The 26326-nt window shown below is 41.0% G+C and overlaps 1 protein-coding gene across 1 annotated transcript in view; it reads left to right on the top strand.

Moving 5' to 3' along the window:
• Positions 1–26326, top strand: part of LOC124556484 (dolichyl-diphosphooligosaccharide--protein glycosyltransferase subunit 1) — a 98266-nt gene that overhangs the window by 11722 nt on the left and 60218 nt on the right. Inside the window, exons 2-3 of the mRNA XM_047130439.1 lie at positions 10126–10230; positions 24668–24916. Coding sequence (XP_046986395.1) covers positions 10126–10230; positions 24668–24916 — 354 coding nt within the window. The remainder of the gene's footprint in view (positions 1–10125; positions 10231–24667; positions 24917–26326) is intronic.

Raw genomic sequence — 26326 nt, 5'->3', positions numbered from 1 at the left:
ACCATTTCCTTGCACACTCAGCTGCAAGCTGTTGCTGTATGTCTTTCCCTTCCGGGTTTTACCATCCCTCTTTGCAACATCTACTCACCCTCATCTTGTGCTGTCTCGAGGGCAGAAATTTATTCCACACACACCTTTTCCCACTTGGATATTTCCATCTGTATTGCTCGACTTGGCCCTCAGGGGCTCAGCATTTGTTTGCTGAGTACGGGCTTGGCGACCTTGGGGTTCCTGGGCTGGGGACTGGTAAGCGCCACCAGTCTCCTGCTGCCGTAAGCTCTGGGCATGCTTCAATGACCACTGTATGATGCGGCAGTGGAACGTTGTGTGTCACAGGGAATGGGGATCTTTGTTTGACCATTTGGATCACGAGGATGGTAATAACCTCTATAAAAAAAAAAAAAACCCTCAATCTCAAGGTGCACTACATGCTGATGAGACGCATGGCTGTTGAGGTGGAACAGTCATTAGCGGGCAGCCGCTGGGGAACCTACTGCACCTCAGTTGTATAAGGCTTACTCAGGCAAGCGGGGCTCTGTCTGAGTGGACCCTTGTTTCCCTAGCTGCTTGTGGGACTGAGATGGAAGCTTTGAAATCATCGTCTTCTCCTCCCAGTGGGAACGGTGTACCGCCTGGGATTATTCACACCCAAGCCTCCAAATGAGTGAGGGAGGCTAGCCCTTGTGGTAACGTGCATCAGTTGAATTATAGTAACAGGGCTCAAGGAGTCATAAATCAAAAGGTGTTTTTGGTCATTTAGAGGAAGGAGGGGATGTTTGAAAAAGTCTCCACCTTGTGTATCAATAAAGGCTTGGAAGGACTTGCGGCAAATCTGAAGTCCATTAAGTGGCTGCAGAATAGTTCCCTATTGGTCAAGACTAACAGGGCAAAGCAGGTGGAACTACTTACAAAGACCAAAAAATTGGGTGAATATGATGTAACTGTTGAACTGCATAACTCCCTTAACTCTAGCAAGGGTATGGCCTCATTCTGTGACATGATGGATATCAAAATAGCTGAACTCAAACAGGAATGGCCATTACAGGGGATAGAGGATGTAGAGCAAAGAATGTGTAGGAATAATTGAGAAATTGAGAAGACCACCACCTTCATTGTGATCTTTAATTCTCCAGTGTTGTCTGACCACATCATGGCAGGTTTCTTCCGACTTAGGATTAGGCCTTATGTACCTAACGTGCGGTGCTACAAATGCCAGCATTTTGATCTCACAACGCTGAGTTGCAGGGGTGAAGTGACCTGTGGGAAATGTGGAAAAGGCAGCCCATGAAGCTGGGATTGACTGTCCATCTCCAGCAGTCTGTTTTAACTGCTCTGGGGGCCACCCAGTCTGGAGCCGAGACTGCCCTGTTTTTGCAGAGGAACGAAAAATTCAGGAACTAAAAGTCACGTGACTGAAGCCAAAAAGGAATATAAGGTGACAAAATCTCACGTCTTTACCACTTCTTATGCTTCCGTGGTGCTGAAACCTTTTCCTAAGGTCAACGCCTTGATGCAGATGTCATCCAGTGTACAACCACCCACCACCAGCATCTGTACTTACATGTGTACATGCCCAGGCAAAACGAGTAAGGAAGGAGCAATTGGAGCAGCCACCACACAAGAGAACAGCAACAGTTTGGTAGTGAGTGTGAAGAAGGCACACAACAAGCAGAGTGCCTCTCAACATCCCCTTTCCCATTCATCCTTGAATGGACAAGGTGCAGGGAAAGGCTCACGACATTCGGGTCAAAAGCTGTCCCGAGCACCATCAGACATCATTCTTTCACATCTGACTGGTGAGAAGGGCATCATGGAGTTAGATGCCTTGGATCCAGTCAGCCCATCCCCTTTCCTTTGTTCTGCAAATGCTTCACCACTGTGGTGCACAGATAGGGTTAAATTAAAGCAACATAAATGAAATGGCTCCCATCCTGCAGTGGAACATGTGGGGATTCAGGACGCATTTGGAGGAACTCCGTGTCATATCTCAGGGTAGACCACTGTGTCTGTGTCTCCAGGAGACTCATTTCCATCAATCACACACCCCTGTGACTTGAGTGGAGAGAGAGTTAGAGGAGGTGTAGGTATTTTCATTGGTACCGACTACCACTCCTTGCCTCTCTCTCTTACACGACTTTACAAGCGGTTGTTGTTTCAGTGCATCATACGATGACAATATGTTCCCTTTACTTACCCCCAGATGACGCACTTGATGAAGATGCCCCTAACCAACCTTATTACACAGCCCCCCTCCCTTCATCCTCTGTGGTGATTCTCATGCACACAATGTGCTTTGGGGCTCTGCATCTACCTGACCCAGGGGTAGCCCAAAAGGGAACCACTGCGATGCATGCTTGGTAGAGCCGACTGGACACTTTATAGCCAGTTGGCCCAGTTCCAACGTCCGCAGCTCGTGGTCGTGCGGTAGCGTTCTCACTTCCCACGCCCGGGTTCCCGGATTTGATTCCCGGCGGAGTCAGGGATTTTCTCTGCCTCGTGATGACTGGGTGTTGTGTGCTGTCCTTAGGTTAGTTAGGTTTAAGTAGTTCTAAGTTCTAGGGGACTGATGACCATAGATGTTAAGTCCCATAGTGCTCAGAGCCCAGTTCCAACATTGTGTGAATGTCAAGGCATGGGTGGATCATATTACCAAAATGATCCACCACACTGCTGCAGTATCCATTCCACAGTCCATGGGACAACAGATGAGGCAACCTGTGTCTTGATGGAGTGCTGAATGCCATTCTGCTATCAGGACCAGGTGTGCGGCTCTGCGTAGGCTCAAGTGTCAGCCAGCTGCAGAGAATCTTGCAGCCTTTCAGGTGGCAAGGGCAAAGGGTTGCTGAATTATTCGAGAGACCAAGAAGAGGTCATGGCAAGAGTTTCTGAACACCATTAATTGTTCCACCAAACGTTCTGTTGTGTGGGAGACCATCAGGAGAATTTCTGGGAGAGGAGGGAGGTCCCTCTGGGCTGCTGTAATGGGGAATGGCACACTCCAAACCAATCCACGAGTCATTGCCCAGACTATAGCAGCATATTTTGCCACAGTTACTCCAACAGCCAGTCGGGATCCACATTTTCAGTGCCATAGAGCAGTTGCTGAAAGCTGTAGTTTGAATCTGATGAAGATTACAACTGTCCATTTTCCATTGGGAGCTGGATTCTGCATTGTCTGTCCCTTGTGACAACGTCCTTCGGTCACAACAGGATCCATTACAGTATGCTGCGACGCCTCACAAGGCGAAACAAAGATTTTCTCCGTCCACTTTTTAATGCCCTTTGGGAGTAGAGTCACTTTCCCGACTCGTGGTGTGAGGGAATTTTAATTCCTCTTTTAAAACCTAAGAAAGAGCGTACATGCCCAAGTAGTTACCATAGTGTTGCCCTCACTAGTTGCATGGGGAAGACCGTGGAGTGGATGGTCAACCACCATCTAGTCTCGATCTTAGAATCCAGGCAACTCCTTAGTCGCTTTCAGTGTGGGTTCAGGAGGTATCGCTCCACTTTTGATAACGTTGTCCTCCTCGAGACAGCTATACAATAGGCTTTCCTACAATAGGCTTTGCAACAACATGTCAGTTGGACGTTCGGATGAATGGGCACAGAAGAATGGTTTTAAGTTTTCCACAGGGAAGTCTGTGTGTGTTCTTTTTAACCATTCTTGTTCCATTTTAAACTTTCTTGAGTTGAGGACGAGGGACACTGTCCTTACTTTCAAAGGCACAGTGAGGTTTCTGAGCCTCATATTTGATGCTTAGCTTATATGGTTACCACATGTTGAGGACCTGAAGAAACGGTCACTTAAGGCTTTGAGTATGTTGAAATGTCTTAGCCACAGTACATGGGGAGCAGATAGGACTTGTCTGCTCTAGTTTGACAGGGCATTTGTGTGATCTCAGCTCAATTATGAGTGCGCGGTGTATGGGTCTGCGAGACCCTCGTATTTAAAGATGTTGAGCATGGTGCTCCATGAAGGGATTCAGTTGGCCTCTCGGGCATTCAGAACAAGTCCCATTCCAATTGCCATCTAGAGATGGGTGTGGCCGGTCTTCATGTTTTACATCATGGTGGAAGCAGATTTCCACCTTGGCTTCTCCGGAGGGTCAGACTTATTTTAGACTTGATGAATTTTAAGAAAGATCTACATAAGATTTTACATTTCAATCTCTGTTTTTTAACATTTTAGATATGCGTGAGGGTTTCACAATAGTGTATGCTAATGGCTCCAAGCAAGGGGATTCCCTTGGCTGCTCTGTCGTGTGCCCTAACCATGTCACCAGGATTTGCCTTCCTGACGAGTATACCATTTTCTCAGCAGAGCTCCACCTGACCTTGAAGGCACTGGAGCAGATGCTTTGTATTCAGCACAGTTTCTCATTTGCTCCAATTCCTGTAGTGCCTTACAATCGTTACAGAACCTGTACCCAGCTGAGGAGTTGGTCTGAATGATACATGACCAACTGTACTTGCTCCAACGGCAGGGGAAGCAGGTGTCATTCTGCTAGATGCCAGGTCATGTAGGCATATGGGGAAATGAACAGGCCGATCGGGCTGCTAAGGAGGCCTAGAGAGGACGGGATGTGGCACACTGTCCTATTTTCTTGCAGTCTGTCATTTCTGTGCTACACAAGAAATTCATGCAGTTGTGGGATGAGGAATGGCTGATGGTGACGGTCAGCAAGCTGTGGTTGGTGAAGTCAAAAACCCAGTCACGGTGTTCCTCCTGCCAGTTGCTCAGGCAGGATGAAGTGACCCTCACGAGTCTCAGAATTGGGCACTACCCTCTCACACATAGCTTTTTACTATGGTGAGAGAGTCCCCCATTTTGTGATGCTTGTGGCATGCACATCTCCATCCACCATATTTTAATGGAGTGCATTTTATATTTTGATGCGAGGGCAGAAGCAAATATTGGTGGGGATCTGCCCTCTATTTTCGCTGATAATGAGATGAGTGTGACTAAGGTTTTAAAGTTTTGTGATGTGTCTGGACTCAGGCTTAAACTTTTAGGATGGAGGTTTTAGTGTGTTGCAGATTGAGTGGCTGGCTTCTCCATTTTTTTTAATTTTTTTTTTTATTCTTGTGGTCAGCCAGCCATGTCCATCTGCTGTATTGTCTTAGCTCCTTATACCAATTTCTTCCTGTGTCGTTAATGTTTTACTATTGATGCAATACTTCGTTCCGTGGTTCTGTGTGGGTACACACATAGTTTTCCTACTTTTGTTACATGCGTTTTACATGTTGTTTTATCTTCTTGTTTTGTATATTTTACTGACACTTGTCTCAATCTGTTTTCGCGCACGCACTAAAGACCTTGCTGTCATGCACCCATACAAACATGTTTATGTCTGTGTCCAATGCTCAGCTTGCTCATCGTCTCAAGTGGTCCATTCTCTCCAACAAACACTCATGTGACTGTTTCCCCTCTGTCATTCGTTTGCTAACGCCTATCCCATCTGTTCATCCAACTGGCAGCTTTCTGAAACTGACTGACAGCTCTACTCCTCACTGGCCGCTTTTGATAACACAATTTCTCCTGCATTGAAGACCAGGTAGAATACCTTACAAAAGCTATCCTTACTGCCACGGAATGGTCCGTATGTCACACCTTTTTCTCGCCACGATGTGCCTCCGTTCCCTGGTAGACTGAGGTATGCCATGTCACAATTCACACGTGGAGATGAGCTCTCTGTATTTTTAAACGCCGTCCCACGATGACGAACTGTATCCATTTCAAACAGCTACGTGCTCAGTGTTGCTGCGTTTTTAGGGATAGCATAAAAGCTAGTTGGCTTTCTTTTCAAAGCTCTTCTGTTTTGTGGGGTAATCTCTGGTGGCTTTCGGGAACCACAGTTCATTCCCTGGTTCCTCATCTGACAATACCAAACAATGTCATTGTAGACCCTCTTTATATCTCCAACACCTTGGGACGATGTTTTGCAGACATTTCGAGTTCCATCCACTATCATCCTGCCTTTCTCCCTCTGAAACGGGTGGCGGAGGCAGTGATGATACCTTTCTCCTCCCAGAATTGTGAATGTTACAATACCGCTTTTGCTATGAGGGAGCTTAAACGTGCATTGTCTTCATACCGATCATCTGCTCCAGGACCAGATGACATTCACATTCCAATGGTGCACCACCTATCTCTTGAGGGTCTAAGCTTTCTCCTCCATACATATAACTGCATTTGGACAGGTGGCATATTTTCCAGTCACTGGCATGAGGCCATTGTCATTCCCATACCTAAGCCTGGTCTTTCTTTTAGCTTCTGTGCAATCTTACCCACCAGTAGCATCTGCAAGGTGTTGGAATATATGGAAGGTTGGCTGGTGTGGTGTCTTGAGTCTTGGAATCTCCTCACTAACAACCACAGTGGATTCCGTAGGCACCGCAGAAGTGCCAAACTGTGGCCATGTTTTTTCATTTGGAGAAGATGTATGAGACGAGCTGGAGAATGGGCATCCTCCGTAATATGTACGAGTCAGGCTTCCAGTGCCAGAGACTTTTATTCAAGGGTCTTTATGCTGGGGCTGTTGACTGACCTTTGTCCTGGTGGCAAGATATTCTCCTCAGTTGTTATGCGAGCCATCTGTCTTCTATGTGCGGTCACTCATCCTGTGCTCCCTTTTTTGATGATTCCCTTGACTGCCAGTATGGACTGCGCCCATCCTCTCTGTTGCCTCCCAGAGTTCTCTTTCATTTGGTGCTTCAATAGCTTTGGTTTACACTTCCTGCCACATGCCTCATGGGTGTGAGCTCCTCACTGCCCTGGCTTCATGCCAAGGTACATGTTCATTTTGGTCTCCATTCACTTCCTAAGGACAGTACTCCAGGTCTGGTGTATCGTAGCAGAGTTTCTCGCACTCTGCTCGCTGCTTGAGGACAATGTCTCCAACTACACCAATGGTTCCAAGACTGATCGTGGTGTCGGGTGTGTCTTTGTACTTGGTGATAAACCTTTTCAGTATTAGCTTCTTGACCAGTGCTCAATTTTTACTGGGGAGCTCTATGTATTTTATCAGGCCACTTGGTACATTCAGCAACACAGGCTTCCATTTGTCGTATCTGCTCAGATTCTCTCAGTGCTATTCAGAGCCTTTGTGCATTGTACATTAGTACAACAGATCCAAGAAAGTCTCCACTCACTTACTGTGGTGGTGGTGGTGGTGGTGGTGGTGGGGGGGAGGGGGGGGGGGCGGCACATGTTGGGGTGCTTGGTCACGTCGGCATACCAGGGAATGAGGCTTCTGATGCTGCTGCAAAGGCTGCAGCTCTCCTTTCTCGGTCTGCTAGTCATTCTGTTCCTCTGATGATCATGTTGCCGTCTGTCGGCATGTAGTATCACTTTGGAGTGCACAGTGGTCTTCTCTCCAGGGGAACAAACACCGGGATATTAAACATCTCCCAGTAGCGTGGTCAACTTCCTCTTGGCCCTCATGTTGTGAGGAGCTCATTCTAGACCAGCTGCATATAGGACACTGTTGTTTTAGCCACCACCATTTATTAAATGGCGACCCTGCCTCACTCTGTGCCTACTGCTCTCAACCCTTGACAATGTGCCACTTTGTGATCCGGTACACGTTTTTTTAACTGTTTACATTTACATCTGTGTTTGCCGTCTACTTTGTCAAATGTTTCAACCGATGACACATGTTCTGTCGATCGCGTCTTAACTTTTTATTCACCGCAACGGCATAGTGAAGCAAATTTGATCCCCCCATGGGACCCCCACTGTCTCAACAATGTTTTGAGACATTTTCCCTAGGGACATCCTTGTCCTTAGAGGCTTCTCATTTAAAGTTGCTTGATTAGGTTTTTGCCTTTTTTGCCTCAGGTCTTTATTTAGTACTTTTTTTTTCTTATGTTATGATATGGGCACTTATGACCTTTGCAGTTTTCTGCCCTAAAGCAAAAAGAAAAAAATTATATAGTTTTCTGAGACCCTTTAACCAAAAAACCTACCCAGTCCCCACCACACAGCTCCCACTTCCTGTCTGTAGTGGACTTCTGTCCTGTTAAGTGGAACCCGAAAACCAACCTTTCTGTCGCAAGTCAAGGAATCCGCAGTGTGCACAATCACAGAACCATCTGAGCCTCTGATTCAGACCCTTTATTCAGAACCATGCACACAGGTGGACTGTTTCGAACATATGAAACATTTTATTAGCAGTGTCTCATCCTTAGCCACATAAATTTTTGTTCAATCCATTTGGGTGGCCGAAAGAAGTTGTTCAGTCACTTCTGTCAACTTACCCCAGTGATTCATGACCCTTGTCTGTAGTGTCAACGAAACAGTATACAAAGGGCTACCACAATCAGCTCCATGTGCACTCTAGAAGCCTCGTGGTGACAATAGAAGTTCATTTAGGTGACTTTGACATCAGCCCAGGCACCAGGAGAGAGACTAGCTTCTCATCCCACCTTTGAAAAACAGAAAGGATAATGTGGATATTTATGACTTGTCTACTGAAACAATTGTATTGTAGCGTGAAGGGCTGCATTGCTCCTGTGAGCAACATTTGTCAACTTCTTTGCCTGGTGTTGCACTGTCTGTGATCTTCAGATTCGACAGGAATCCTGTAGACAATGTAGGCATAATGTAACAAAGGCCAAATAACTATATTGTAAAATTTTTGCCAGAAAATATCATTCTATGCTTCGTATCCTAATATTCCTGACTTCTGAGTATTCTAACTTCAGGACCCTTTTCATAAAGCCCTGCATTTGTATGCATGTGTATATACATTAGCATTTCATTTCCAGACATACAGGATATTCAGTAACCAGCATTTGTGTTACATTGCTGTTCTGAAGATTGTTTAGAATATTTCCCAAAACAGTAATAATTGTCATTATTTTTTATTCCGTGCCCAGAATTGAGGCTTTGAGATAGATGTCTCACCGACATAGTTTTGGTAAAAGACTAGCTCAGTTGGGAAAGCACGAAGGAAGAAATCGCCCATGGCCTTGCTGTAAGAAACCATAACAGCATTTATAAAAAGTGATTTAGGGAAATAATAATGTACAGAAAGTTCTGGTTGAGAATAACAAATTATTTTGGAATAAAGACGACGACTCACCTAAAGACAGAAGCGCTGCCTCGTTGACAGATACCCACACAAAAGGTACAGAGCTTTACTTTGCTAGCTTTTGGGATGGAATTCCTTTCTCAAGGTGTAGGAGAAATGTGCGCGCGCATGCACACACACACATGCACACACCTGTCTCCCTACATAGTGTGCTGAAGCCATCACATAAGCATCTTTTTTGTGATGTGCAAATGTATACTATGTTTTAAATCCTTTATTTGCAGCAGAATTCTTAGCAGTCTTTGCTTAGGAAATAACGGTTTTGCCATTTTGATTAGTTTTGTGTACTTTTGGACTGAAATTCACTCAACAGTACTTTTTCATTTTGAAAAGAATAGTATAGTTGCAGTAGGGGTAAAATGCTACTGTGTTGACAGCTTCTACTAACTGTAGAGCATAGTCTCCAAATGACAGACACGAAACAAATGTAGAACCTATTCAAAGCAACAAATATTATAATGATCTCATATCACTAATAATCCTCAAAGCAGTTTTTATAACAAAGGTGCAACTCATGGTGCCAATACAAATTTCTTTTCCTCCCCCCTCCTTCTGTATAGAACATACATTTTCAATGTCCAGGGGGAACAATTTTTCAATAGAAAGCAGGCTGACATCACAGTCAGATGGCTAGGAGCCCAGGTAATAGTCTGCACATTTCAGCAAATTCTGTAGATGAAGAGCTGACATTCCACTTCATGAATTTACACCACTCTAATCTGGTTGCTATGCATTCATCTATTATGTTATATACCAGTACACTTTTTAATGCTGTTTTGCAGTCACACTTATGCTCCTTCACTAATGTTGGATGTTCATTAGCTGGGACATTGAACTGACACACATTATGATTGAATGGTGTGAATGAGTTTCAGCCATGCAGGACTGAATTTTTATATAGCAGTTACTTTTTTAATGGCAAGGCTTTGTATCAGTGACCTCGAATGTACTGTGTACTTGCTATTGTAATATTTTGCTATTTTCCTGTGTAGCTGAAATAACTACCCAAGTATCATGTAATTCTTTACAGAGTGGGGATTCATCCAAAACTAGTCTGGGAGCTGTAGAGAATGCTGCAAAAGGCACATGGAACATAGCACTGAAGGAACCATTAAGTTCTGGGAAAACAGTGACTGTAAGTATGTTGTTATATTTTTTAAAAAAAATTGCAGCATTATTGTATGCATTTTCTGTATGTTAGTGCAATTAAATTATCAGATCTGTCGGAGCTAATGTGATTTTCAGTGATGGAATGTGGTTTACTTATAAAACATTCTGTCATGGTAAGTTATCCTGTCTAATGGGCAGTATAAGCATTTTGGCTTTGTTATTTGGACATAAGATTGTTATTCTGCCTGTGAAATTTTGTTTGGTGTTCTTAACGTAGTCTAACCAGTCACTGTACTTGATTACTGAATGAATGTTGTGACTTATTCTGTTTTAAAGTATTAGGAAATTGTATTGTAATCCTCCATGTGTATACCTCAAAGTGGATATGGTGAAGTGGAAAGAGAAAAAGGAAACATGGTCAGAACCGTCGTGCCAGTGGCATAATTTCTCTGCTCTCGTGAAATGTTTAAAGTTGAATACTAAGTGATTTCATTTGCAAGCTGAACAATCTGCTCCCTCTTCCCCCCCCCCCCCCCCCCCCCCCTTGGGTTTATGAAATTATTGGTATTGATAAACAGTTGGTGGTTGTAAAATTAAAGTAGTGGTTGGATTAATTAGCAGCTGATATTACTGTTGTAATTTCAAGCAGAATTCAATTCAATACTGTAATAGTTCATGTATGAATTTAATTATTGGCATACCATATGAAAATATTCTGTTGTTTTTCATTCATCAGCAATATGTGCACAGTTGTGATTGTGTCATGATGGACTCGTCAGTTACGTCTGTTGGCAGTACTCTGTGTGCTCTCTGCGAAGAGAAGATGAATTCAGTGTCGTCTCAGCATGTAGTTGCCTGCTCCAGAACTAAGCTGGGACTTTTTTTAAAGAGCTTGTTGTTCTGTACATGCAAAATGTGTGTGCATATGCATATGCATGTTCACGCTTGCGATCACATGCTGCCCAAGGGTCTCCCAAGTACACAACTGGAGTTTCCTACGTGTGTTTGTAAAAACACGTTCACTGATCCAGAAACCCAACACAATCCTTGCAGCTTTTTATTTGGACATTTACAATTCCTTTAGTCAGTACAACCTTACACAGACACCAGGCAGATTAGCAGCACTCGAGGTAGGATTATGGGAGTGCATGGTCAACTTTTTCCTTGAGAGAGAAGCTTCGCTTTCCCTGAGCCTATGTAGTCTGAGTTTGCATTTTCTTCAGTATGCATGCCTATTTATAGTTGGTACCCCCACCTTCATGTTCCCGGAATTAACATTTTCCTGGTGTTTATGGCTTTTTTTATCCCATCAAATTTCCTATATTCACAATGTTAATTTGCACATGATTTTTCATTAACATATTCACAGTTTTCCCATGATTTTCACTTTCTGTATTGCATACGCACAGCTTTGCGATCATTGTGATCGTCATGACTCCTTCGCAAACACACATTTTTATTGTTTGGCCACTTGTAGCAGCACTGGTTGACACCTTTGCTCTCTCTGTGATGCTCTGTTTCTGTTTTAAATAATGAAGCACTGCACCAATTACATATTTTTTTCATGCTTAGCTAGAAACATTTTGAGAATTTATTCTTGTTGTCATGTGCAAATATTTGCATAAGTATTTTTTGTGGTGTTGCACAAACAAACAGTGTGAGTGGTTGTTTGAATGTCTGTGGTTTTCTGTATAATGGAGGAGCACAATACCTTATAACCTTAAAAAGACGACTTCAGTGCAAGAGACATGGAACAAAATACCTATGTAAATATTTGCACATGACAATGAAAATAAATTCTTGAAATTCATCATGCTAAGCATGAAAAAATATGCAATTTCTGCAGTGTTTCATTACGCAAATGGGGAATGACACAGTTCAGGCTTTCTAAAAACATTGATCTGATAAATGAAATTATGTCAAATGTTTCTACTTCCCAGACAGATACCAGTTCCAGTTAATTCAGTGGCTAAATGTAGTAAAAAATTCATATAACCTGTATTAGATATTAAATAAGTCCCTGACAAGTATTTTGATACCTGTTATATATCATATATCAACTTTGATAATGCAAAATCTATACGTAACTTTTTACTGCTTAAAACGTTATTTCCCACGTTTCGCATTTTCGTGCATTTTACACAATTTTTTTAAAGTCCCTTGAAAATTGTAAAAACATTGTTTTACTGTACATTGAGAAAGTGCCTGTCAGTTTTGTCTGAGTGTACAAATTTCTTTATGTTTGTTGGTGTTTAAAGAGAGCTACTAGTCACCACAAATACACCATGGGCACTCACAAATCCTCAGGATTGTGTCACACTGGACCATGTGGCATTTAATAGGAGTGGATTTAAAACCCCATCCATCCATCCATCCAGTCTGAGATGTTGTGAGGTGTCTCTTTACCATTGTTGTTGTGCTCTTCAGTCCAAAGACTGGTTGCTACAGTTTTATGTGCTGGTCTGTCCCCTGCAAGCCTCATCATCTCTGCATAACTGCTGCCAGCCTACGTCCATTTGAATCTGGTTACTGTATTCAAGCCTTGTTCTCTGTCTACAGTCCCCCCCTCCTTACTAACATCTATTGCCAAATTGAAAATTCCTTTATACCTGAGTATGTGTCCTGTCAACTGATTCATTCTTTTAGTCATGTTGAATCACAAATTTATTTTTTCCCAAATTTGGTTCACTACCACCTCATTTATGTTTCAATCTACTCATATCTAATGTTCAACATTATTTTCACATTTCGAAAGATTTTATTCTCCTCTTGGCTGAAGTACTTGCTGTTCACATTCACTTCCATACAAGGCTACATTCTAGACAGATACCTTCAGAAAACACATCCTATCACTTAAATTAATATTACATGTTAAGAAACTGCTCTTCAGAAATGTTTTTCTTTCTGTTGTCAGTCTGCATTTTATAGCCTCTCTACTTTGACCATCATCAATTATTTTGTCATCTGAATAGCAAAACTCATCCAATTCTTTTGTGTCTCATTCCCTCAGCATTGCCTGATTTAATTCTACTACATTCCATTACTCTTCTTTTAACTTTGTTGTGGTTCACCTTATCATCTCTTTTCGAGACACTGTCCCTTCTGTTCAACTGCACTTCCAAATCCTTACCCATCTAGCAGAATTACAAGGTCATCGGCAAACCTGAACATTTTTATTTCTTGTGCCTAAACTTCCTCCTTGGTTTTCTTCGAAGCTTACTCATTGTACATACAAATTGAATAAAATCGGGGCTAGGTTACAAACCTGTCTCACTCCCTTCTCAACTAAGGCTTCCTTTTCATATCCTTCAACTATTACAACTGTAGTCTGGATTCTGTGTAAATATAAATAACCTTTCACTCCATGTATTTCTTCCCAGCTGACCGATGACCAAGCAGTTTGCCCCCCCCACCCCCCCCCCCCCCCACCCCTCTCTTAAACAAACTAACCAACCATCCCAGCTGCCTTCCAAATTTCAAAGACTGTAGTCCAATCTACACTGTTGAAAACTTTTTCCAAATCTGCAAATACTATAGATATAGGTTCGCTTTTTTTCAACCTATCTTCTAGGATAAGTCATAGGATCAGTAATTCCTTGTGTGTTCCTATATTTCTTCAGAACCCAAGCTAATCTTCAGTAAGGCTGGCTTCTACCAGCTTTTCCATTCGCCTGTAAATAAATCATGCCAGTATTTGCAACCATGATTTATAAAGATGTTTAAGGGTATTTTCCCTGCGTCATATATCTTACACACCATATGGGAAAGTTTTCTCGTAGCTGGCTCTCCCAAAGATTTCCATAATTCTGAAAGAATGTTGTCTATTCCAGTAGCCTTTTTTTCCAGGTCTTTCAGTGCTCTGTCAAATTATTCCCACAGCATTGTATCTCCAATCTCATCATTCTCTTTCCATAATATTGTCCTCTAGTTAAATTTCCGTTAGATAGGCCATCTTATATAGCTCTTCCATCTTTCAGCTTTCACGTTTTGTCTTAGTACTGGCTTGTTATCAAAGCTATTGATATTTGTATAGCTGCTGCTCTTTTTCTCAAAAGATCTCTTTAAATATCCTGTAGTAGGCACCATCTATCTTTCCCCTAGTTATGCATGCTTTTGCAGCCTTGCATTTGTCCAACAAAAACAATCAATTATTGATAAAATTATTTAATTGGATAGATAAAAAATCTACTCACCAAGTGGCGGCAGAAGACACACGTAAGGCTATTGTGATTGGCAAGCTTTTGGAGCATTCTGCCTGAAGAAGGAGCCACTCGCTCCGAAAGCTTGCACATCACAACAGTCTCTTATGTTTTTGTCCTGCCGCCACTTAGTAAGTAGATTTTTTTCACACATACACTACGCCTTGTTGTTTTTACGTATATGAACATCTGCCACCTTTCTTGTTTCATGTCTTGAAACTACCCATTTGTCATCTGTTGTATTCCTTTTGCCTGTTTCAGTCCAGCATTGCCTAATGATCTCTCTGAAACTTTCGGCACACTATGGTTCCTTCAATTTATTCACCTCCCATATCTTTAATTTCCCACCTTTCTGTGATTTCTTCAGTTGTAATCTCCAGACCATAACCAATCAGTTGTGGGCAGCATCAACATGTCTCTCTTGGAAATGTCTTAAAAGTTTAAAATGTGACTTCAAAAACTCTGTCATACCATTATATGTAATGGTCATCCAGAAAGTAAAGCCGAACGATTGCACATCACTCCTGGCACTGATCCCATTTCAGCATGAGCCGAGTTTTGTTGCTGAGCAGGAATGGAGGTGCCCATTGAAAATCCTGCCAAATGCAAAAAATGTGGTGTCATACATTCAATCTGTGGGGAGTGCATACCAAGAGGAGAAACAATAAGTTCAGAGACATATTGTGAAACTCTTCATCGACTTCAGGAGAAAGAAAACTGGCGTTCTACGGATCAGAGCGTGGAATGTCAGATCCCTTAATCGGGCAGGTAGGTTAGAAAATTTAAAAAGGGAAATGGAGAGGTTAAAGTTAGATATAGTGGGAATTAGTGAAGTTCAGTGGCAGGAGGAACAAGACTTCTGGTCAGGTGACTACAGGGTTATAAACACCAAATCAAATACGGGTAATGCAGGAGTAGGTTTAATAATGAATAGGAAAATAGGAATGCGGGTAAGCTACTACAAACAGCATAGTGAATGCATTATTGTGGCCAAGATAGATACGAAGCCCACACCTACTACAGTAGTACAAGTACAACTAGCTCTGCAGATGACGAAGAAATTGAAGAAATGTATGATGAAATAAAAGAAATTATTTAGATAGTGAAGGGAGACGAAAATTTAATAGTCATGGGTGACTGGAATTCAAGTGTAGGAAAAGGGAGGGAAGGAAACGTAGTAGGTGAATATGGATTGGGGCTAAGAAATGAAAGAGGAAGCCGCCTGGTAGAATTTTGCACAGAGCACAACATAATCATAGCTAACACTTGGTTTAAGAATCATGAAAGAAGGTTGTATACATGGAAGAACCCTGGAGATACTAAAAGGTATCAGATAGATTATATAATGGTAAGACAGAGATGTAGGAACCAGGTTTTATAGTGTAAGACATTTCCAGGGGCAGATGTGGACTCTGACCACAATCTATTGGTTATGACCTGTAGATTAAAACTGAAGAAACTGCAAAAAGGTGGGAATTTAAGGAGATGGGACCTGGATAAACTGAAAGAACCAGAGGTTGTGCAGAGTTTCAGGGAGAGCATAAGGAAACAATTGACAGGAATGGGGGAAAGAAATACAGTAGAAGAAGAATGGGTAGCTTTGAGGGATGAAGTAGTGAAGGCAGCAGAGGATCAAGTAGGTAAAAGGACGAGGGCTAGTAGAAATCCTTGGGTAACAGAAGAAATATTGAATTTAATTGATGAAAGGAGAAAATATAAAAATGCAGTAAATGAAGCAGGCAAAAAGGAATACAAACGTCTCAAAAATGATATCGACAGGAAGTGCAAAATGGCTAAGCAGGGATGGCTAGAGGACAAATGTAAGGATGTAGAGGCTTATCTCACTAGGGGTAAGATAGATACTGCCTACAGGAAAATTAAAGAGACCTTTGGAGAAAAGAGAACGACTTGTACGAATATCAAGAGCTGAGATGGAAACCCAGTTCTAAGCAAAGAAGGGAAAGCAGAAAGGTGGAAGGAGTATATAGAGGGTCTATACAAGGGCGATGTACTTGAGGACAATATTATGGAAATGGAAGAGGATGTAGATGAAGATGAAATGGGAGATACGATACTGCGTGAAGAGTTTGACAGAGCACTGAAAGACCTGAGTCGAAACAAGGCCCCGGGAGTAGACAACATTCCATTGGAACTACTGACGGCCTTGGGAGAGCCAGTTCTGACAAAACTCTACCATCTGGTGAGCAAGATGTATGAAACAGGCGAAATACCGTCAGACTTCAAGAAGAATATAATAATTCCAATCCCAAAGAAAGCAGGTGTTGACAGATGTGAAAATTACCGAACAATCAGTTTAATAAGCCACAGCTGCAAAATACTAACGCGAATTCTTTACAGACGAATGGAAAAACTGGTAGAAGCCGACCTCGGGGAAGATCAGTTTGGATTCCGTAGAGATGTTGGAACACTTGAGGCAATACTGACCTTACGACTTATCTTAGAAGAAAGATTAAGGAAAGGCAAACCTACGTTTCTAGCATTTGTAGACTTAGAGAAAGCGTTTGACAATGTTGACTGGAATACTCTCTTTCAAATTCTAAAGGTTGCAGGGGTAAAATACAGGGAGCGAAAGGCTATTTACAATTTGTACAGAAACCAGATGGCAGTTATAAGAGTCGAGGGGCATGAAAGGGAAGCAGTGGTTGGGAAGGGAGTGAGGCAGTGTTGTAGCCCATCCCCGATGTTATTCTATCTGTATATTGAGCAAGCAGTAAAGGAAACAAAAAAAAAATTCGGAGTAGGTATTAAAATCCATGGAGAAGAAATAAAAACTTTGAGGTTTGCCGATGACATTGTAATTCTGTCAGAGACAGCAAAGGACTTGGAAGAGCAGTTGAATGGAATGGACAGTGTCTTGAAAGGAGGACATAAGATGAACATCAACAAAAGCAAAACGAGGATAATGGAATGTAGTCGAATTAACTCAGGTGATGCTGAGGGAATTAGATTAGGAAATGAGACACTTAAAGTAGTAAAGGAGTTTTGCTATTTGGGGAGCAAAATAACATCATGATCGAAGTAGAGAGGATATAAAATGTAGACTGGCAATGGCAAGGAAAGCGTTTCTGAAGAAGAAAAATTTGTTAACATCGAGTATAGATTTAAGTGTCAGGAAGTCATTTATGAAAGTATTTGTATGGAGTGTAGCCATGTATGGAAGTGAAACATGGACGATAAATAGTTTGGACAAGAAGAGAATAGAAGCTTTCGAAATGTGGTGCTACAGAAGAATGCTGAAGATTAGATGGGTAGATCACATAACTAATGCGGAAGTATTGAATAGGATTGAGGAGAAGAGAAGTTTGTGGCACAACTTGACCAGAAGAAGGGATCGGTTGGTAGGACATGTTCTGAGGCATCAAGGGATCACCAATTTAGTATTGGAGGGCAGCGTGGAGGGTAAAAATCGTAGAGGGAGACCAAGAGATGAATACACTAAGCAGATTCAGAAGGATGTAGGTTGCAGTAGGTACTGGGAGATGAAGAGGCTTGCACAGGATAGAGTAGCATGGAGAGCTGCATCAAACCAGTCTCAGGACTGAAGACCACAACAACAACAACAACAACAACAACAGAGGAGTACGACATGGGAACTGAAAAACTGGCCCAGTGGTACAATAAGTACCTTGACAGCTATGGCAACTACATTGAAAAGTAGAGTAAGGCACTGTAACTTTAAAGTTATGTGTTGCTATCTTTCATTTTTGTTTAGTTTTGCCAAAATGTTTTTTACTTTCTGGACAACCCATGTAAGCAGTCTGAAATCATGTAGTGTCCCCAGGTCTCTTCCACATATACAAGCTTCTTTCACAATTTTTAACCCCAGGATTGTCAATGATTAAATTGTGGTGTGTACAAAATTCTACTGAGCAGCTTCTTCTTACTATTGTTTCTTTTTCTTTTTCCTAGTACCAAATTACAGTCACCCATCACAATTAAATGTTCGTATTCTTTAACTATCTGAATAATTTCCTTTATCTCATCATACAGTCTTTCAGCAGCCTCATCTGTGGAGCTAGTTGTCTTATAAACTTGTTCTACTATAGTGTGTGTTTGCTTATATCTTGGCTACGGTAATGCGTCTACCATTATGTTCATAATAGCTTAAGTCATTTAGGTTCTCCTATTCATTATTACTCCTACATTACCATTATTTGGTTTTGTGTTGATAAAGCTATACTGACCTGACCAGAATTCTTGTTCTCACTGCCACCTCACTTAACTTGTTCTCACAGTATCTAACTTTAGCCTCTGTGTCATTCCATGTCAAATATCCTAATTTTGGAATGTTTTCCTTTTTGACTATTTCAGAATTCTGTAAAATTTTATGTGAAGATCTCTACATGTCCCTAATGAACGTTGGTGAAGTTTAGCATTCATTGAAGCAATACTGGCTGAGATAAAGTCACTTGTTTGCCTCCATGTGGAACTTCATGAAGATTAAGCGTAAATTTCTGACAACTGTGAGCTGTTATACCAGGCATTATTTTATTGAAAGATATAAAATGTGACAGTCTTACACAACTTTGTTTTCTCTTAAGATTTATTTGGACCAGAATTTTACAAGCCATATTCAGCCAGAAAATTTTGCGCGAAATTGCCCGAAAATGTCGACACCCAAAGAAATTTCAAAGTTTGGCTGCTTATATCACAGGGATTAAAGGTATGGCAGTATGAAACTTGGCATGTAGCAACCTAACAACACAATGTTCTTGAATTTGTAGTCTCATTGGTGTACCATAAAATAAGCGCAAAGTTGTAGATTTTGTAAGAAGATCAAAAATGATGTATTTTCAACCATATTTTGTAAAAAACTGCATCCTATAAAACTTTCCAGACTGGCCTCATTAGAAAGACCAAGGTTGTAACCACAAAAAGTGTATTTGATTATCCAATGTGAACTAACTGTGCTAGAAATTTGAAACAAGTTAACTACAAAGTTTGTGGTATGAAAAAAAATTGTAAACTTCAGTTTCTTGTATCGCGTAGAGTGAATACATGGTAAACATGAAACTTAATGTGCACTAGCTCAGTAGTACAGGCTTCAAAACCACTCATTCGAAACAACCCCCCACCCCCACCCCGAGAACAGTGGTTTTAATTTCCAACATGGGCTAACAGTGCTACATAAGTTATAATTTGAGGTAAAATAGCCAGAAAAAATCAAGCTGCGAATAAAGTGTTAACATTGGCTTTTTATACGTCGTTGGTTAAGGGCATGGTAAATGTGGAACTTTGGACACTACTACTTAGCAACAAAAGGTTTTCCAAATATAAAATATCATTCACATACTGCTTCCCAAGGTTGTACGATGACAGTTCAAACCTGATTTTCGTAAAAATTCCAAAAATAGTTCACATTTGGTGTACTTTTAGGAAATCTGTTTCCTGTAATTGATTTCAAACTAATTCTAACATGCAATAACAATACCTAAAACTGATGGACAAATTTGAGTAACTGTACCATGGCAAATTTCAAAAAATGGGAACTGCTATGTTGAGAAGTTTAAATTTAAAATTGATATTATTTGCTGCCTATGGGAGATACTCGTGCAGATTTGTGAATTGGAGATAAGGTACTTGGCAAATGGCTTTGCGAGCAGACGAAGCCTTGCAACCCAAATGAAGAAATGGGATTACACGCCTGGGAACATGGATGAAGAGCCGACCTGTGGCTGGTATTGCACAACCATCAAGCATGACCCCAGGGACTGGGTGTTTGTGTTGTCATCATCATCATCATCATCATCATCATTTGTGGCAGTGGCTAGATTGTACTGTGTAAAAATTAGGACTTTGTACGGGTGCTGATGACTGAGCATTTGAGTGCTCCACAAACCAATCATCATCATCATCATCATCATCATCATCATCATCATCATCATCATCATAAGGCATGATGCCTATGAGCAATAGGGTAGCTGGTTCATGTTCTTGAACCAGTAGTGTCAATGTCACCCTGGACCAATGCAGTATAGTGAGATATTACTTGTCATTTTAGAGATAGAAACAACATGCAATGAAACATGGACAATCCTCCATCATTTTCAGATATTTTTAGTGCACTGCATGCACATTGGAAAATCGAATGTGATTATCTGACTGCTTGAAAACGTTGTCTTTCCAACTGCAATTCCTTTGAAATCTATTACAGAAAAGAGATTTACTAAAAGTAGACCAAATGTGAACTATTTTGGCAATATTTATGAAAATCATGTTTGTACTGACTTTGCAGAAATTTGGAAAGCAGTAAATGAATATTCAAAATTGTTAAAGCTTTTGTGGCTACTTGTTGACAAATTGCCTATTGGCTTCTGTCTCAGGTTCTTTGGCTGATGTTAGTTTGATGATTTTACTGATGTTTTGCCAGCACAAGTAGCTGGCATTGTCAAAGCTTCGTCCTCCATTACTGATGGTAGACTGGAGTTGAGCTCACTGCTGCAGATTATGTGAACCTGGCATGTCAACATCCAAGGGCTTTTCCGTGGTCAATTCCGGTGCAGTTCTTCCCTTACTACCTGCAACAGTCATTCGCTACAGCACAGGAATCCAGGATCCTCTCTTGTTGAAACTATTGTCATGTTTATGTACTTTTATAGTTTCTCTGAACAAGCAGGTATGATTGCACTTCTTTACAGCAAGAATTTCCATGTCGGTGAATTTACTATATGGTTGCTCTCACACAGCGCGTGTTTCACCATGGATGATTTCTCCACCTGCCCCAGCCTACAATGCCACTTCTGTTGGTTGATTCAAAATGGTTCAAATGGCTCTAAGCACTATGGGACTTAACATCTGAGGTCATCAGTCCCCTAGACTTAGAACTACTTAAACCTAACTAGCCTAAGGACATCACACACATCCATGCCTGAGGCAGGATTCGAACCTGCAACTATAGCAGCAGCACGGTTCTGGACTGAAGCGCCTAGAACCGCTCGGTCACAGCGACCGGCTGTGTTGGTTGGTCATCCAGACATTCCAACATAGACTGTTCTGCATATACATGGTATGCGGTATATTTCCCTCATTGCAAGCGGGTGCCTTTTCTCCTTTCCCAATCGGAGACACTCATTGATCGTGTTTGTCAGTTAATAAATAGTCTTTATGCCTTGTTTGCTCAATATACAGCTGATTCTGTTCATCACTCTGGGAATGTATGACAGAAAGGGCGTACCTGACCTTTCTTTTCCGATATGTCACTTCAATGAGTGTTTGATTCTGTGACACACCTTATTTAACTGGTGGAGTACCCATTGCCACTCAGAATATTTTCCAGGTGTTGCATGCCATGTCCAAGGTTCTGCGACTCACATGGGCACATTAATCACGCGTCTTTTCTGGCTCGAGTGATGATTTGACGGTTTGTGCAGGTATTGGTCTGTGTATGTTGGTTTTTGATACATGCTATGTGCTATCCCTCATGACCAGCACATCTAGAAAGGGCAGCTGTTTGTCCTTTTCTATCTCCATGGTAAATTTTATGTTGGTATGGAGACTGTTTGAGTGTCTTAGGAAGTCATTGAGCTTTTTCCCACCACAGCTCCACACTATGAAAGTATCATCGACATATGTGTACCACATCTTAGGTTGACAAGGTGCCAATTCTATTCCTGCACCTTGAAATGTTTCATGAAGAAGTTGGCCACCACTGGACTAAGTAGACTATCCATGGAGACTCTCTCCAGCTTAGAAGTTGCCATTCCACATGAAATAGTTCATGGTGAGACATGCATGAAAGAGCTTGGTGATGTCTTGTGGGGAAAATGGAACCAATGTGCTCAAGAGTGGCAGTGAGTGGCATCTTGCTTAACAAGGAAACATCCTGAAAACTAGAGGAGAAAGAATGGTCAGGTACAGCCTTTCTGCCATACATTCCCAGAGTGGCTGACAGAATCAGCCATATATTGCGCTAACACGGCATAGAGACTATTTATAAACTGACAAAGAAAGTCTCAGATTAGCAAAGGAGGAAAAGAACCCATTTGAAGGGAAATATATTGCACACCATGTATCAGTCAACACCAGGATCCTTCATTAAGCATAAGTGGCATTGTAGGTTGGGGCAGGTGGAGAAATTGGCTATGGCGGAGCGTGTACTGCATGAGAGCAGCCACATAGTAAAATTCATGCTGGTGAAATGTTAGTAAAATCATCAAACGTCAAGCTGAAGGACCCGAGACAGATGCCAACAGGCAGTTAAGTACATGAATGATACTTTGTATTGGGAAATCTTATGTTGCTAAGTAGTTGTTGTCCAAAGTTTCGTGCATACCATACCTGTAATCAACAAGATATAAGAAGCCAAAGTTATACTTTATTCGCAGCATAGTGTTTTATGTAGTGTTGTTAGCCCATGTTGGAAATTACATCCACTATTTGGGGGGGGGACTGGTTTTGAAGCTTTGATAGATAACAGTATTTGTACAAGAAGTGTCAGATATATCATATTTTCACCCTTACACAAAGATCATCTTATCAACAAATTTGTAAACTGGGAAAATAGTAGGTGAATGAAATTTTGTATTTCACATCCTTGTGCTATGGAGCTAATGCATATTAAGTTTCATGTTCAGCATGTGTTTAGTCTAAGAGTCTGAAGTTTACATTTTATCGTGCCACGATCTTTGTGCCCAACTTTGTTCCAAATTATCTAGCATTGTTAGCTCCCATATGATAATGAAATACAGTTTTTGGAAACTTTTATGGGATGCAGTCTTTTATAAAATGTGGTTGAAAATACCATGTTTTTTGTATTCAACAACTTTGTGTTGTTAGGTTACTGCATGCAAAGTATCATGTCTGTCATACCTTTAGTCCCTGTGATATAAGAAGACAAACTTTGAAATTTTTTTGAGCGCTGATGTTTTAGGGTGATTTTGCGTAAAATTTTCTGACTGAATACGCCTTGTAAAATTCTTTTCGTTATTTTTCTTGAGAGAACACATTAAGTTGTGCAAGGTGGCCAAATTTCATGTCTTTCAACAAAATATTGCCCACTATATAACGGCTCACAGTCACCAGAAATTCTCTCTCTCTCTCTCTCTCTCTCTCTCTCTCTCTCTCTGCCCAAATTCATGCTTGGAGTCAAAGAAGTGACTATATATCTCGGTCAGTATTGTTCTGGTGAATGTTAAACTTTACTAGTGTTCATCAGGGACATGTACAAATGTTCACATAAAATTTCAACAAGATCTGTGATAGTTAAGCAGAGAGGCCTTGGTGAGTTGACATGGAATGACCCCTATCCATTTCCCTACGTAAGTTCTCTAGCCTGCCTACACGACTAAACAATCTAACATTCCATGCTCTGACTCATAAAATGTCAGATTTATTTATTTATTTTTCTTTTTTTAATGACATTGTCCTGAGTAGTCCCTGCCTGGAAATCCAAATGGGATACTATTTTACCTCCAAAATATTTTATGAAAGAGGATGCTGTCACCATTTAACCATACAGTAGACTTCACATCTTCAGGATAAACGTAACAGTTATAGTTTACTATTGCTTTCAATCATTCACAGTACCCACACAACAAGGCCAAGATGGCAAGTGTTACAAGGCCACATTAGTAAATCATCCAGATTGTAAAGAGTTGTACAGGTTGTGTTGGTGTTTTTTGCCAGCAGGAATGTATTTAGAGACACAGCGAACTCCAACCGAATATGTGGGAGACCATTGCGCAAAATGTGAATGACTGACCTTACAGTTTCAAGACTCTCTCTTCACAGCAGCATCTAACAATGTAATAATTCTCTGGTCACACACTTTAGTGTTGCCAACGAGAAAAAGGTGGCCCTCATTTCACATTTCATGCCGTACACCTAAAATACACATGCGTAGCCAATGTGTGCTTAAATTTTTAGTTTAAACCAAGAACATACAGATTACAAATTGAAAGCTGCATGTTTTGATATATACTGGTAGAATTTATGGGTTTTTACATCAGCACAAAATTTGAAGTAGAATTCAGTGGTTATATTGTAGTTGTTTCAGTGGATAAACATTGTTTGAATGTGAATGTTGGCTATATTTCTGCTGATACACCATTTACTCAGATTCTTTTGACGTAATCCGAATGAGCTCTACAGAACAAGAGGCGAAGAAAAATCATGTGGATGGTTTGTTCTCTTTGTGTGTGTGTGTGTGTGTGTGTGTGTGTGTGTGTGTGTGTTAGTAATGTGGTTGCTTTCCATGTGATGACAGTTTTATATGTTATAACTCAGTGATAATGTACATTTCAGGTGGAAGTTGAGACAGTGTTCACACACCAATTGAAACCTCACCCAGCTTCAATATCGCAGAAGGAGAAGCAACTTGTACTGTATCATGGGAGCACTGTTCTTTATTCACCATATACTGCAATCAAGCAGACAACAACTGTTACCTTGGCATCGAAAAACATAGAAAGTTACACAAAACATAAACCAGTAGCAGTTTCTGACAATGTAATAACTTATGGTCCATATGAAAAAGTCCAGCCTTTCTCACAGGTATGTAGACACAAACTGATATGAATTACTTTTTGGGAGAATGTTGGAAACTTATTATATTTTGTATAATGTTTGTTCCGAGTGAACTCAAATGAAAGTAATATTAAAGTGGGAAAAAATGCAGTTCAACCATCACATATTGTGCAAACTGGATACAAATGTTGACCGTTAAGGGTCTGAAAGTTATTGTTGATTATAACACACCAAAATAGCAAACTCTTTCTTAATTTACTAACATAAAATACAATATGTGCACTTATGTGTAGTATTAAGTACAGGTATAATTTTTATATAATGTATTTATACACACATTTACATAAGCAAACAACTAAGTCCTACTGAGATATAAAAAGTGCTATGAAGGTTGTATACATGGAAGAATCCTGGAGATACTAGAAGGCAGCAGACAGATTATAGAATAGTAAGACAGAGATTTAGGAATCAGGTTTTAAATTGTAAGACATTTACAGGGGCAGATGTGGACTCTGACCACAATCTATTGGTTATGAACTGTAGATTAAACCTGAAGAAACTGCAAAAAGGTGGGAATTTAAGGAGATGGGACCTGTATAAACTGACTAAACCAGAGGTTGTACAAAGTTTCAGGGAGAGCATAAGGGAACAATTGTCACGTATGGGGGAAAGAAATACAATAGAAGTAGAAAGGGTAGTTTTGAGGGATGAAGTAGTGAAGGCAGCAGATGATCGAGTAGGTAAATAAGACGAGGGCTAGTAGAAACCCTTGGGTAATAGAAGAAATATTGAATTTAATTGATGAAAGGAGAAAATATAAAAATGCAGTAACTGAAACAGGCAAAAAAGAATACAAATGTCTCAAAAACGAGATCGACAGGAAGTGCAAAATGGCTAAGCAGGGATGGCTAGAGGACAAATGTAAGGTTGTAGAGGCTTATCTCACTAGGGGTAAAATAGATACTGCCTACAGGAAAATTAAAGAGACCTTTGGAGAAAAGAGAACCACTTGCATGAATATCAAGAGCCCAGTTCTAAGCAAAGAAGGGAAAGCAGAAAGGTGGAAGGAGTATATAGAGGATCTGTACAAGGGCGATGTACCTGAGGACAATATTATGGAAATAAAAGAGGATGTAGATGAAGATGAAATGGGAGATACGATACTGCGTGAAGAGTTTGACGGAGCACTGAAAGACCTAAGTCGAAAAAGGCCCCTGGAGTAGACAAGATTCCATTAGAACTACTGATGGCCTTGGGAGAGCCAGTCCTGACAAAACTCTACCATCTGGTGAGCAAGATGTATGAGACAGGCGAAATACCGTCAGACTTCAAGAAGAATATAATAATTCCAATCCCAAAGAAAGCAGGTGTTGACAGATGCGAAAATTACCGAACTATCAGTTTAATAAGTCACAGCTGCAAAATACTGACGTGAAT

The sequence above is a fragment of the Schistocerca americana genome, chromosome X, assembly GCF_021461395.2.
Source record: "Schistocerca americana isolate TAMUIC-IGC-003095 chromosome X, iqSchAmer2.1, whole genome shotgun sequence".
Taxonomy (NCBI): Eukaryota; Metazoa; Arthropoda; class Insecta; order Orthoptera; family Acrididae; genus Schistocerca; species Schistocerca americana.
Note: the sequence above shows the minus strand (reverse complement) of the source record. Positions and strands in the feature narration are given on the sequence as shown.